A 14,250-nucleotide genomic window follows, 5' to 3' on the forward strand; every position below is an offset into this window, starting at 1 on the left:
GCACTAGTGTTTGTTTGAACCCTTGTGTGCCTGGCCAAACATTCACACTAAGGCAGGCGAGGAGCCCTGAGGAGGGTCTTTATCAGCGTGACTGGATGAATCTCATTTCTGTGAATCTCGTTCGCTGACAGATCCGTTTATGCTGATTTTGGTGATGGTCAAAGAAGTTGACCCTGGGGTAACTTGTTATAAATCACCCTTTGCTTGTATTTTAAAATGATTTTGCTCAAAAGAAGGTTGTTACGGACTATTGTCTTTGTTGGTAACTTGGGAGAGGAACCTTAGCAATAGGTTCAAGTAAGCTGGTTTTGGAATATTACAATATCAGGGAGAAACCATTGGAAATCCTGCACAAAAGAAAGCAGTGTAGTGTATGGATGCTGTGTTACATGATACAGCATCACAGGCTGATTGGGCAGAGATCAATTATGTTAAAAAAGGAGGGGGCAGTTTGATCTGTGCTTAAGTTTTCTGTGGGCGCCTTAATTTGCTTGTGAGATGTATGTAGACTGGACCTCTGAAGCGAGTCAGGAAAATGTAATGTTAAAGGTAAGGAGTCAGGAACATTTAATGTTAAAGATCAGCCTGGGAACCAAGGTTTCTCTTTATTTTTGTGTTGCATTTGTTACCTTTTAAAACTAGTGACAGACTGAAAATGCTGGACCTTGCACTATGAGCCAGGTGAAGTACTGATGCCACTGGCAGCTTTGTTCAACCTTTATTATTATTGATTTATTTATTTATTTTAGCATTTATTTCTGCTTTGTAATACCTTTGCTACAGATGGGCTCTTCTGGTCACATGTCACTGATGCTTTTATGGTTGCTTCAGCTCTGCTGAAGATGGCCCCAGTGCTGCTGTTTTAGAATGAGGAACAGTGTCTGAATTTAGTCTTTTTGTGGCTTCTTTTCTTTAAACCCTGCACCACTTTGCACTTTGATGTCCTTTGCTTTCAGACAGGTAAAGCTACATCTGGTATCGCCATGTGTATTGTCCAAAGCAAGACCAAATAAGAAGTGCAGTTTGATTTTTTCTCGGTCAGGTAGACAGAATGGGGTGGGAGCCTTGTGTGCCGCCTTATCCAGGCTGCCTTATGCCTGGTCTTTATTTCCTGGAGCAGATCAGTGGTTGAGGGCTCAGCAGTGGACCATGTCCTTTTGGCTGTTTTTCCTTCCCTCTCACTTTCCAACACAACAGAATGACTGCCCAGAAGCAACACCTGGCAGGGGAGAATTGTAGCTGCCTGTTTACAGCCCTTCTTCCAGGAGGCGGCACCTATGGCAGCAGAGAGTAAATTTCTTGATATTTTCTCTTGCTGGGGAAAGATTGTCAAATGTAAGGAGAAGAGTGCAGAAAGACTGGGAACCATGGATTTAACTGATTTTTATTTCAATAGTAATTACACCTGGACTTCTCTGGTGGAGCAGTAGCCTGACAACAGCCAAGCTACCTCAGAGTTGGAGGTGTTGGTGCTAAAACTGTGCACGGTGTGAAGTGTTCCCCGTTTCCTTCTATACCGAATGGTGCATCCCTGTCATTTTGCTTTCTAAATAGGCCTCTTCCATTTAAAGAGTGTTTGTTTTTCCCCTTGGTTTAGCTGAACACTGAATTTTTAAGCTATTTTCTGGTCCACATCCTTTTCAGGAAAGTGGTTAAACAGGATTCCATCTTTACTTTAGATGGTATTGTTAATAACCACAAGGAGGCTGCAAATCTGAAGGAGACAGGTGGATATATAAGGTTTTCTACTTGCTGTGTTGTGTTTATGACTCTGGTTTTGCTTGCATGTATTTTTCACCAGTAATTTTATACAATATTGCAAGTAACAAAGTGCCCGTAATTCCTGAGATTCTCAGAGTTCTTCTTTGTATTGAACCATGTTTAAACATCAAGGCAATGCCAGACCATTTTCTGTCTCTAAGTAATCCTCCTCACTTGAATATTCAAGTGCTTTCCAGTAATCAGTTATCTTACATAACTGCTAATTTTTCTCTGAGGGCAGGAAGCTTTGCTTCTATCTTACAGAAAGAACCTGAGCCACCAGACTGAGTGTGTTATTTCTTCACGTTATTGTACAAGCAGAACCTGCTGCTGCTGAAATAGGAATTTTACTCAAATACAATTCCAGCTTTACAATGGGAGTATTACGAAGTAGCAATTGCTGATGACACTTTGGAGTTGTTTTTATGTACAGGAGCCCTTCTGTTTTCATTTCCCTTCATTACATGCACTGTTCATTTTGCTGTTTTGCTCTGGTTCCAAGTCAGAGAAGCCAATAGCGGGAACATCAGCCCTGCTGGGCGCTCCCTGCGTCCTGCCTGGCGGTTGCTGCCGAGCACTTATTGACTCCATAGCAGGAGTTCATCAGAACCAGAGCGCTTCAGTGGTTGCTTGTGGCATTCACAGATCTTAATGCAAAATCCTCAGCAAAGCATCTGATGTTTTAGGCCCTTTGCTGGTGTCTGACTTCTCCTGAGTGTACGTTCATTAATTTTAAGGATTTACTGAAGGATTTAGGTCCTGCAAGTTGCCTGGTTTCTACTATTTGATATTCACAGTCCATGGTGTTTGATCATGACATATTTCAGGTATTTCCTCACTTAGCTGCCTTCCCGTCTCATTGAATGAGGGTGAAAACCCTGCGAACTGTGAAATATCTGAGTTCCTCAGAGATTCCTGGGATAGCTGTGAAAAGAATGGAATAGTCTCGGTCAAACTTTTTCATTATTTTGTCAATAAATCTGGTTGTACTAACTTATATTGCTTTTGATTATGGTTAGACTTGAATACACCAGCTTTAAAAGTTTCCTATATAATATATTGCTTCATTTTAAGTGGCCCTAGAAACTAATGCTATACAGAAAATAAACAGAGAATACATGTTATATGTTGCCAGATATCCTTAAAATTGCTGAGTCTTCCTTAATGGAAGAGTATCAAGATCAATATTTGACTGGAATTTATTTGAATGGTTGATACTGAGATAAAAAGAAGGAAAATAGCCTGATTTCACCGAGAGAATCAGAGGGGTAATCGGACCACAGCTTGCGATGGATGGTAATGGTTAGCATGGTGAAATGGATTTCAAGCTATAACTGATCTGGCTATTTAGATTTATTTTTTTGTCCTGCATATTATGAGACTTAGAGTAATGTATCCAATATAGGGAAGGGCTGTTTCTGGATTATGGAAATACCTTATTATCCAGTTGGTAAAGGTGACAGAATTTCAGTCTTAAGAGCTGTGGCTCTGAGGATGGATGTGAAGCACAGGAGACTTTGGTGGCTACTGCCATGAGCTTTTGTAACCTCATTTCTCCTTCTGCCTCAGCTGTTGTGTTCTTCACATGTATATGGAGTCTGTGCAGAATGTTCTCATTACTTGCCCAGAAGAGCTCTCCAGTTAGCCCTGCAAATCAACTCCAAGGGACCATGATGATTTTGATGAAATCTCTTTAACCTTTTATGGACAATTCAAAAGAGGCCTTTTTATCTGAACAAAATGCTTTGATTCTTTTAAAGTTAATTTGCATTTATGTATTATGTATCATACACAATGGAATTTTAAAAGAGTAAATGAAATGCTTTGATTTCATTGATATTAAATGCTTCAATTAACATAAAAAAGAGCTTTGGAGAAAGAAAAACAAACAAACAACAAAAAACCCACCCAAAAAAACCCCAACAAACCCCTTGCATACTTATTTATGGAATGTAAACAAATTTTGAACTTTCAGAACTCACTGTGAATCTTCCATTCCCACCCCACTGCACATGTATTCCAAAATACATTTGCAGAACTGCACCAGATACAGTGATAGATTTAATGAAACAGGAGACAATTTCATAGAAGGAAAATTATATTTGTGAACTGTGTATACCTGTGAGCAGGTAAAGAATCTGTTTTATGGCAGCAAGATCCTGCTACCCTTATTCAACCCAGGTTTTCACGGTGAATATTCTGTCTAGATGTCAGTCTCAGTTTTTCAGTAAAGAAGCTTGAACTCCTGCTAAGAGGTTTATGTTATCATGAAGTAAAGGTAATAAAAAGGAGAGGAACAGGGCTGTCATGGCTGTTCTGGAATATCTCTTTTAAGTAGTTATTTTACATGCAGGGTAGTATAACCTTTGAAGTTGAAATGTTCACAGAATTAACCTATAAATTCCCAATGAAAGCCTATTTTTTTCCCAACTTTTACAAAGAAACGCTGAATTAAAAAATGCACAGTTACTTGCTTAGATTTAAACATCCAACCAGAATCTCCCTATTAGTTTGGATTGGGGAAAAACGTGTTGAATTTGAGATGCAAATGGCACTTTCTAACTGCCTGCTGGAAGTGGGATGCTGTTCTAACACCATATGTTTTAGCCTTCTCAAAGCTAAATGTCAACTGGTCTTTTAGTCACTCTCTGCCGGTCCAGGGGAGAGAAATGCATTTAATGATGGATGTGGATCTTCCTTCCCTGGCATCTGCCTGAGGTGGGGCTGGAAAGCCTTTGGGAGGTGTTTGCTTGATGCCAAAATGTCTTAGACAATAAAGCCGTACAAGACTGTTCCCACCCACACACTGTGAACTGCCTGTTTGCTTAATATTATTCTTATGTTCCATTTCCTGGCATTCAGAAGAAATTCCAAATGCCGTATTTTTCAGAGAGTGGAAATCAGTCGGCTTTCTGCCTTACTGCTTACGGCATCAGCTTGGGTGCATTATAATAGCTCAGAAAAGCACTTCTGTAACGCCTTATTGCTGAAGGATGGTTTGAGGTAGCTTCAAATCATTAGCAGTTCATTTTGTTATTTTATTCTGGCTTTGTCAGGAAATTGGAAATAATCCTGATGTGATTTAGGAAGCCCTTCAGAAAAATTGGCGCTGTTGACCTTAAACGTAAGGTGAAAATTGTACCGAGTATGTACAAGTGAAGTTACACGTTATAAGCCTGTACGAAATAACTTCAGTGCTGCTGGGCACACTTCTCAAAAGTAACTTAGAAGTGACATTATCAAGAGTGATTTGGGCCCTTTGGCATAACTGTTCACAAGTCTTGTTCTAGTTGCCTGAGTCACTTCACAGGCAGAAGTTTTCTGTGTCATCCTTATTAATAGCCAATAGCTCCATGATGGTTTTTTCTCTCTCTCTTCCTCAGCTCCCTTTTTTAGATACTGGATACTTCTTTTATCACAATGGCATTGCCAAGGCCAAGAGGAGACGCAGTCTTCAACACAAGCTTCATCTGGAAAAGGATTCCAGGGTAAGTGTTCCATCATTATGTGCCTGTCTCATGTTTTCTTTGTGACATAGACTATTTTTATGAGATCAGAGTGATGAGCAAATCTGTGGTTATGGCTACTTCTTTTTTCCCTGTGCTCTTTTCAAGCTTGGTGACCACTGTGTGCACAGATCTCACAAACAGCCTCAGCTTTTGGGTTTTTTTCACTACTACAAATATTCTTGCATTCTCCAAGATGTGTCCTCTCTCCAATAAGACTCAGCAGTGCCATATTCTCCGGGACATCTCTGTCTCTTATGTGAGGAGGGGCTGTCCAGGATACATCCTGCAGTTGTTCCCCCAAAATGTCCTTCAAATCTATGGGTCATCCAGCCCAGAACACCTTGTGGTTTTCTCAGCAGTCACACCGCACTTTTTCTCAGGAAATGGTATACACCCCAGATGCTGAGAATGTATGTTGTCAAACCTCAGTATTTCTTTTAGAAGCTAATGCTCGCAGTCTGCAAATGGTGTGATCAGTTTTCAGAAGCATAAATCCCTCGGACAGGAGGGAAAGGCCCCTTTTGCAGAACGCTATGAACTGACACTAGCAAATTCTTTTTTTCCTCAGAGTTCTTACAACAGTGTAATACTGGGCTGGAGTGGGGCCAGGTAGCACAAAAAGAGTATTTGCTGCCCAAAGAAAGTAGATAGGAATGATATCATGACAGCAAACAGATTATTTTTTAATCCTTCAGTAGGCTTTAAACTCTCTGCACCGTGAGCAAAAAAGAGGGGGAGGGAACAGTTTTATTCCAGACAGAATTTTATTGCCAGATATTGTATTGGAACACTTATGAAAATGAAAAATGGAGTAGGAAGAAAAAAAAATAGGTTAAATAAGATCGTAATTGTTGTTGTGACACCAGAGCAGGCAAGGTCTGATGAATTCCCAGCTTAATTTTCCCACTTCTGCAAAAATCTCAAGTGGTGCTGGGCCCAGGTCCAGCTGGGATGCCCGTGGCAGGTCACTCCTGTGGCTGGGAGCCATGTGAGTCAACCACACAGGTTCCCGGTGCTGCCTTCCCCCATCGCTTTATCCTGAGATGCTGAGAACCGAGTGCTGGCAGGTTCCCTGGGGCTACTGCTGGTCCCTCTTTCTCGCCCCCTTCTCTAACGCTGGTACCAGCTACAGGTGAGGGGCCGTGAGGAAGAGACCCATTCAACCTGCCTTGAATAGAAATTCTCAGGCTTCCCTCATGTTGTTTACCAAGCAGGGATCGGAAAGTAAACCTTTTAGAAACTGTCTACAATTAGTGGATATGGAGCACGTGTCCTGAGAGAGGTGACTTTCATTTCCCTGAACCACCCAATCTTGTTAAAAGCCATTTCAAGAACAACATACAACTGGGTGAGCACATTGCAAACTAGGGACTGAGTCCAGTCATTGTGCAAGTGACTCTGTACTGGAAAGAAATATTTCTGTAAGCCTCTGAAAAATTTTATGAATCCACCAGTTCTTGTTGTAGCCTCAGCATCACATGGCTGAGCACTCCTGTGCTAATTCCAGACCGACTCTTGCATTGATTCCCTCTAGACTGTCTGCAGTGCTATTAAGAACAGCTTAAATGAACCTACCTTCTTGTTCAGAGGTGCTCTCTTTTGCAGTCATCTGATATTTGCGGTCTCTATGCTCTTAGTTGGCTTCTGTCGCGTGCAATTAAATCTCATTTTTGCTGTTAATCTCCAGTTCTTCCTCGTGCTGCGCAACAATGACGTGACTCTCCTTGGCACCCTCCTCTGATCCCAGGGAATAAAGTCCTGTGTTTAAATAAGAAAGAATATCTTCCATGTGAGGAAAAGGATTATCCTGGGTTTATGCTGACCTCATGGGTTACACAGGGGAATGGAAGCAGCATTTCGTTTCCACATGTAACATGACATTTTCTCATCTAGCCCTCCTACTTACTCTGTCCCGTTGGACAGTCCTTGAGCTCTTATGATACCACGTAGGCCAGTTGCCTTTTGTAATACAGTTTGAAAGCAATTAAAATTGTTACTCTTACTTGCCTTCTTTCTTTTATATGTGGGGTTTGGGGAAGTCATTAAAATTCCAGTCATATTTGCTTATAAGTGGAAACATGAGTTGTGTTGACAGTACTTAATTTCAAACTCCAAAAATAATTTCTACATTTAATGGCAGCTTTCTAGGCCATTTACATTCAATTTTACTTAGCAACAAATGTCAGGACTGTCATGGTTAATATGTAAACACATGAAGGCAAGAATAAAATCTTCCTGTTGTCAGGCTAGCCAGGGAGAAAACTTCCACCACAGGGCCCTACAAATCTCTCAGGAACCTTTACAGTAAACACTGTTTTTCTTAGCCCTACCCAAATGTTGTGAGAAAGTGAGCTGCAGTTGCTTTTCACTTTTAAGGAGATTACAATTCCTAGCTAATTTTAATTATTAGTTGAAAACCAGCACAGATGTTCACTCAATTAATTAATGTTCTTTAATCAATTAAGTCCCTTGAGGAACCATGTCAGTTTTTCAAGAGTCCGTGGAGATAGATGGCAGAACACCACGCAAATAGGTTACTGCATCATCTTCATTCTCTGCATGTCTTTTAAAATGCTCGAAAAAGCTTTGCTGTGTAAAATTTACTGGATGTTTTCACCAAAGTAATTTGAAGATATGCTAAACATATACAGTGGCTGTGTGATAAACATCATCCACTGTCAAGGGGCTGGGAATGGAGTATTATTAAGATGCCTTCCTAGAGATCCAGCAAGAACTGAATCTTTGTGCTGATGAACAGCCTCAAACATGATTGACAATATTTATCACATGAGCATTGCTGAAGCCTGCAGCAGTGCTGGCAGCAGGTGAAGGCGTGTGTGACAGTGTCACACAGTTCGTTGTGCGATTGAACTGTTCCAGAAAAATGTGCAGGTGCAGGAAGCACCGTGGCTTTTGCTGACAGTGCCGTCTTCCCTGGGCTCCTCACCATCAGGATGGCAAATGCCATAGTGAATTGATCTGCTTCAAACGGGAACTGTTTAGTTATTTAAACTACATTCTCTGAGGTACAGAGAACCTTCCAGGAGATGTTTGCACAGAAATGCGTGTGTGTCCGTGATTTCTGGGTGCACTTGTATTTTATTACTTTACGATATGTACCTTTGGTGCCAAACAGATTTTGGGGAGGAAATAAAGCCTCTTTAACATTTTTACATGTTAAAGCTGGAATTTTTAGTGAGGTGAGACAGAGCAGAAAGATATTCAGCAATTCTGCATGTGAAATTGCATTTTCATCTGCCTTTTTTTGTTAATGGTTTCACCTGAAATTTCTCAGACCAAAAGGCCAGGTGTGGTTTGAATTGGGAAACTCAAGTGGCTGCTTGACTTTGCCCTGGAGCTGCAGGCAGGGAGACAGTCCTTGCCATGGCCCATGGTCACAGGCAGGTGAGAGGAGGTGACAGTGGGGACAAGAGCCCTGGGTGACGTAAATCCATAGAGGAACTACGGTAGGATGGGACCAGACATCAGCATGAAGGTGCGGAGAGGTAAGTGGGACAGGCTGAAGCAAGAGCCCAGAGTTAGAAAAGAGGTGGAGTGATTTGGGCATCAAACCAGCCTGTGAGGTGAGGAGGCTGTGCAGAAGCACCGGGATGGACTGGAGAGACTGGAAACAGGGTGTTCTTGTTGACATCAAAGTGCAGGTCACTACGCAACCTTAGATCCAGGTGACCTTTTCCAAGGGAGACTTCCCTGTGAACAAGGGGAAATAAAGCTTCTGTAAGAGCAAAGTTTGGTTTTAATTATGTGGAACAGTGGTATGTTTCATCAGTGTGATTGCTCTGGAAAAAATAAATCAGAAATATGGAGATACTTCATACTGCCTTGTTTGTTAGGTGTCCTGTCTCTGAAAGAACAGCAGAGGCAGGTAGGGAAGCGGAGTTCTTTCCTGCTCCACCATAGCTAGAAGGAAACCATGGCATTTGCTTCATTTTAATTTTCCCAAACTGACTCAGATTCTGGCCTCCTGTGGAGAGACTCGGCTGTATTATTAATAAATGTTTTGAAAAGTGGCCACATAAGTAAAAGGAAAGAAAAAATGCATGGTTATTATGTTACCTTTCAGAGCAATGCTTTTGTATTTTTGCTGTTGTTGGGTATTTTCTGTTAGTAAATAGTCTTCCACTGAAGGAGCAAGAGTTGAAACACAGTTTGTTCTCTCGAAGATTATTTTGCTTTCTTTCAAGTTTAGATAAAACCATTTTCCTCCCACACAGTCTCTCCTGTCAGACAGCTGCCAAGATTAATCCCACTCAAGGAAGAAGCTCTAATATACAGAGAAGAGCTGAGTCCCATTACTGATATCTGTATGTGAGTGCATCTGTGTTGATGTTGGGGAATAAATATATATCTGTGTGGAGGGGGGGAGGTGAAGTGAAAATCTTCCACTGAGAGTGAGTGAGCTTGGCACTTAGATGATGACTTCTTTGAAATAAACATCCCAGTGATGGCAATTGTTATGTTGCAGAAAGGGATTAGAAAGGGAGACTTGGCTGATGTCTGTACTGGTGCAGGAGCTCGGGGAGAGCAGATGTGTAGCTGCTTCAACATATAGTCTCTAGGTGCCCCTGGTTAATGGTACTCCCAAACTGCTTGTGCCATGGAACAAGGAGAAAAAAGAGGGCTGTAAATGCAGAGGATCTAAGCTTTTAATTAAATCAATGAAAATCTTCCATATCCATCTTTGCCTCAGATCCCTCCCATACCTCCTTAATGTGACTCGCTTGTGGTCAGATCATTGCGACCTGCGAAGATAGATGTGCCCCGTGATGCCAGGCAGGGGGTTGCCAAGTGCTGCCAGAGCTGGGTGCTTCATCCGTGGTCACCTTTAACAGGTGAAAGGGCCAGCAGCTTGGGAAGAGCGCTGCCGCATCACAATGAGCAGCCCTTAGCAACAGCGGTGTCATGGAAGCAAACTGTTCGTGCCCTTTCTGGCAGACGGGTCTGAGGTGGGTTAAAGGTGGAGCCTCCAGGCTGAACAACCGCAACTGTCTCAGCCTGTCCTCACAGCAGAGCTGTTCCAGCCCTCTGATCATTTCTGTGGCCTCCTGTGGCTCCTCTCCAACAAGTCCATGTACCAAGGGCTCCAGAGCTGGACACAGGACTCCAGGTGGGTCTCACCAGAGCAGAGGGGCAGAATCACCTCCCTCGACCTGCTGGCCACGCTGCTTTTGATGCAGCCCAAGATACGATTGGCCTTCTGGGCTGCAAGCGCACATTGCTGGCTCATGTCCAATCTTTCATCCACCAGCACCCCTAAGTCCTTCTCCACAGGGCTGCTCTCCATCCCTTCATCCCAGCCTGTATTGATACTGGGGGTTGCCCTGACCACGTGCAGGACCTTGCACTTGGCCTTGTTGAACCTCATGATGTTCGCATGGGCCCACTTCTTGAGCTTGTCTGGGTCCCTCTGGATGACATCCTGTTCCTCACGTGTGTCAGCTTGGTGTCATCTGCAAATTTCCATGCAGTTCTCTGCAGCAGTGACCCCAGATCTATACAGAGCTTTCAACTTCTGTGAGGATAAACCTTATATAAAGTGACTGTAATACCCAAAAGTTGCTATGCAGTTTCAATTCTGGGGGGAGGCTTTGGTTCCCCTGTTCAGTTCTTTGCCATGCAGCGATGTTTGGATGTGCTTGGTAGGACAGAGAGACAGAAGGAAATGGCAGGATAAAAAGCCTTTCATGTTTTCAGGGCTTTTATGTAAATTCATGCTGTAGATGATAGAGGTGACAAACTTCTCTGCAAAGCCTGTTTAGCATTTTGCCCTAATATATGCTATCGTGGGGCTCGCATGCTGGTAGGATTATGCCCAGAAAAAGTTTGGAGCTGCCAAAACTTTTATGAGACTATTGGGCAGCATTACATGAACATCGGTGTTATGCTTTTAGAAGGAAATGGAACATTAAGTAATAAAAGCTCTGCTTAAGTACCTGTAATAAATATTGAACAGCCAAGGAAAATTCATTAGGGGAAATGTCTTCTTTCCAATGCTGAAAAAAACCCAACCACCCTCAAACCTACACACTGATGAATGAAGCTGCATTGCCAGCTTGTTCACCAAACAAGAACCAAAGACATTTTTGTCATAAATCATCCTGACAAAATGAAGCATATTGTGCAGAAAACAGGCAGTGTTTTCAATGAATGGATCCCTGGTTTATCTCTTACTGGTGTTAAGTCATCTTACACTTGATCCAGTGGATCTGAGGAAGGATTTCCAAGAATCTGTTCCAGTTCACAGAGGGAGGCTGGTTTCTTGTATGAATAACTTTCTCAGCTTGATATAATCTTGAACTATGTTTGTTTTGCTTTCAAATACAGCTCAGGGCCCTCTCCTAATAATTTGTATTTTTTAATTTGTAATGAAGTCACTTGGCAAGCATTATAAGAAAATTATTGAGGAAGCTTCAGTCCGCTGTATGTATTAGATCTTGTGATAATTGATAGTATGTTGTCTTATTGGGAGAATTCAACCCTTAAATGAAGCATTTTGCTTTTATGATATTTAGACCCTCTGCAGGGTGGTGGATGGTTGTTTAAATGGAATGGAAAGGAAGAAGCAGCACAGATTACAACACACTATTAAAAAAAAAAAGTCAGACGCAGTTGGAGTCAGTTCATCGGAAGGTGGAATTGAACTTAGTTTAGATGTGGAAAGAAAAAGGGTCACACAGCTGGTAGGACAAGAGTAAGTAATTGGAGGAAATATGGTATGTGTGTTTTATCTCCATCATTCCAAAGAAGAAATCAACAGGACTGCAAAGAGGAGATTTAGGTGTTTGATAAGTGAGGAAAAAATGTTTACCCACTACTTAAGGAATTATTTTGCCACTCTTGCGCTGCTGGCAGAAGTAAGGGGGTAATGCTGTGCATCCGAAGCACAGGGGATAAACTCTTCTTCAGGCCATGACATTGTGTTTGTGATAATGTCAAAAGAAAAAAGCTGGAAATTCAGTGAAGCAGCAAATTTGATTCATGACTCTACTATACAGATAGCATGGCTGTTGTCACTGCAAATAATGATTGCTAAATTCCCTGTGGTTGCTTTTTGAAATCTGAATCTGGGGGAGGCCTGTTTCTTCTTGTCCCTGGCCTTTGTAGACTCTCTGCATGAGCAGCAAGGGTTGATGGAGATGCACCGCTCACAGAAAGCCCCGTTCAGCTGGGTTTTGCGTAGCTGACCAACAGTGACTCCAACTGTAAAGCACTGAGCTGATCTTGGAGATATCATAATTATTGCATAGGAGTTAGTTTCTGTAATAAAAATAAAAAGAACTCTCTGATATAAAAAATAACGAGGCCTGGAGTCACTCAGATACTTAAGCTGTCACTTAAGTTTGACACAGTAGTCCCCTTCCCTGCAGAGTATATTAGAAGTATGCTGAAGAATTTCCCAGTTTGAGAGTTTAAATTCGTAATATTAAGTGTGCCATTGCTGGCTCGTATTTCGACTGTGCATGTATCTTGTATTTGTGATGTGCAATAGAGTTCAAATGTAAAATATCACAACGCTATTGAGTATGGAATAGTAAATATTTCAGACAGTTTGCTACTGGAGCAAATGCAGTTCTATCCAGCATGATGTAAAAGCTAAGCTGAATTGATCTATTGTTCCTATTAGTAACTAGAAAGACGGCTTCAGGGAGAAAGAAAAAAATCCATCAACATTAGAGACTATTGGAAGTTTTGTATAGGTGTATTATATGAAAAAGCACCATTAGCTGCACGTAATAAAATAACAGACTATCAAAGTGACATAAAACTCAAACATTCATGTGTCTTTTATAGAAATAGTGTATAACTAAAATTACAGGGTAAGCTGAAAGTATTTCTGTTAGAGGAAATACAAATGAATGCACCGCAAGATAATAGACTGATAAGACAGCGCTCTGCAAATTCACACAGAATTTTCCAAAAATAAAAGTGCTCTGCTGTCCTGGTGCCACTGGGGACTGTGGAGTTCACATGGTCAGTGGGTCTGAGACAAGGTTGGACAGTGATCGTAACTGGCTTGGAGGTGGCTGATTCTTCCTCTTGAAGTTGTTTCCATTCACATAGCATTTTCATATTACTGAGCATGGTATGTGGGGTAAGGTTGGGGTAAGGCAATAAAATGAGCTTTTATTCCTCAAAAATACTTGTAACCACATAGAAGTTCAGTAAGTTTACAGAAACCTGTTGAGACAGCTCACCACGTCCAGCCTTCACTCTGCTGCCCGCAAACTGCTGAACTGGCATTAGTGAAGTTTCTGCTTTATCGCTGACTGCAGCATCGCTCCCTGGTCTCTCTGCTTTTTCCTGTCTCCTTCTTGTTCCCTGCCTGAAGAAAAGTCTCTGTTTTGTGGAGCTGGCCTTGCCTTTGTTATTTGTCTGTGCAATTTCCGGCCTTAACTCTTGAGTGGAGTCTGTTTAATGTTGCAACACAAGCAGTGGCAGTAGTGAGAATATATTGTTTAGGCTTTTTCGTTAGTAGGGTGTTGAGAGGAATGGACAGCGTGAGCCAGTGACTTTGGATTAACATGGAACCTGGTGTGCTACACAAGTTTGCTTTTGTTTGGGACTAGTTTGGTTTGGTTTTAAATAAGAAATGCAGGGCTCTGGTGTGCTGAGCTGACAGACGTTGAAAGTCATGGACATTTCGGCATTCACTGGATCCAGGAATCTAGTGATGGCACAAAATGTGGGGCTTCAAAATGCTGTCACTTCCCAAGCTGCCAACACTTTAGAAAATACCAATACAACAACGAAGCTTTTTTGCTATTCACAGAGCTGTGACAGATTCCAGACTCAGATGTGTAAGCCCGTCTTTGGGGTTAACTTCACTTTCATTATAGAAAGTGTGTGTATTCAGCTCTCTCTTCTTGTTTTCAATATGAGTAAATTGTATGCTAGAAAAACTTCCTCAGGAGCTATTCGAGACATTTGGAGTCTATTTTTTTTTTTTTTTTGGCAGATC

At 41.8% G+C, this 14,250-nt stretch overlaps 1 protein-coding gene across 2 annotated transcripts in view; it reads left to right on the forward strand.

The window, feature by feature from the left end:
* The window catches only part of PCSK2 (proprotein convertase subtilisin/kexin type 2), a 209,364-nt gene that overhangs the window by 122,925 nt on the left and 72,189 nt on the right, over positions 1–14,250 (forward strand). For both annotated transcript variants that reach the window (XM_071805696.1, XM_065833914.2), the window contains one exon: positions 5,145–5,249. Coding sequence is in view for 1 of the 2 variants with exons in the window: in XM_065833914.2 (XP_065689986.1) it covers positions 5,145–5,249 (105 nt within the window). In the remaining variant the exon portion in view is untranslated. The remainder of the gene's footprint in view (positions 1–5,144; positions 5,250–14,250) is intronic.

Source organism: Patagioenas fasciata, chromosome 3, assembly GCF_037038585.1.
Source record: "Patagioenas fasciata isolate bPatFas1 chromosome 3, bPatFas1.hap1, whole genome shotgun sequence".
Lineage (NCBI taxonomy): Eukaryota > Metazoa > Chordata > Aves > Columbiformes > Columbidae > Patagioenas > Patagioenas fasciata.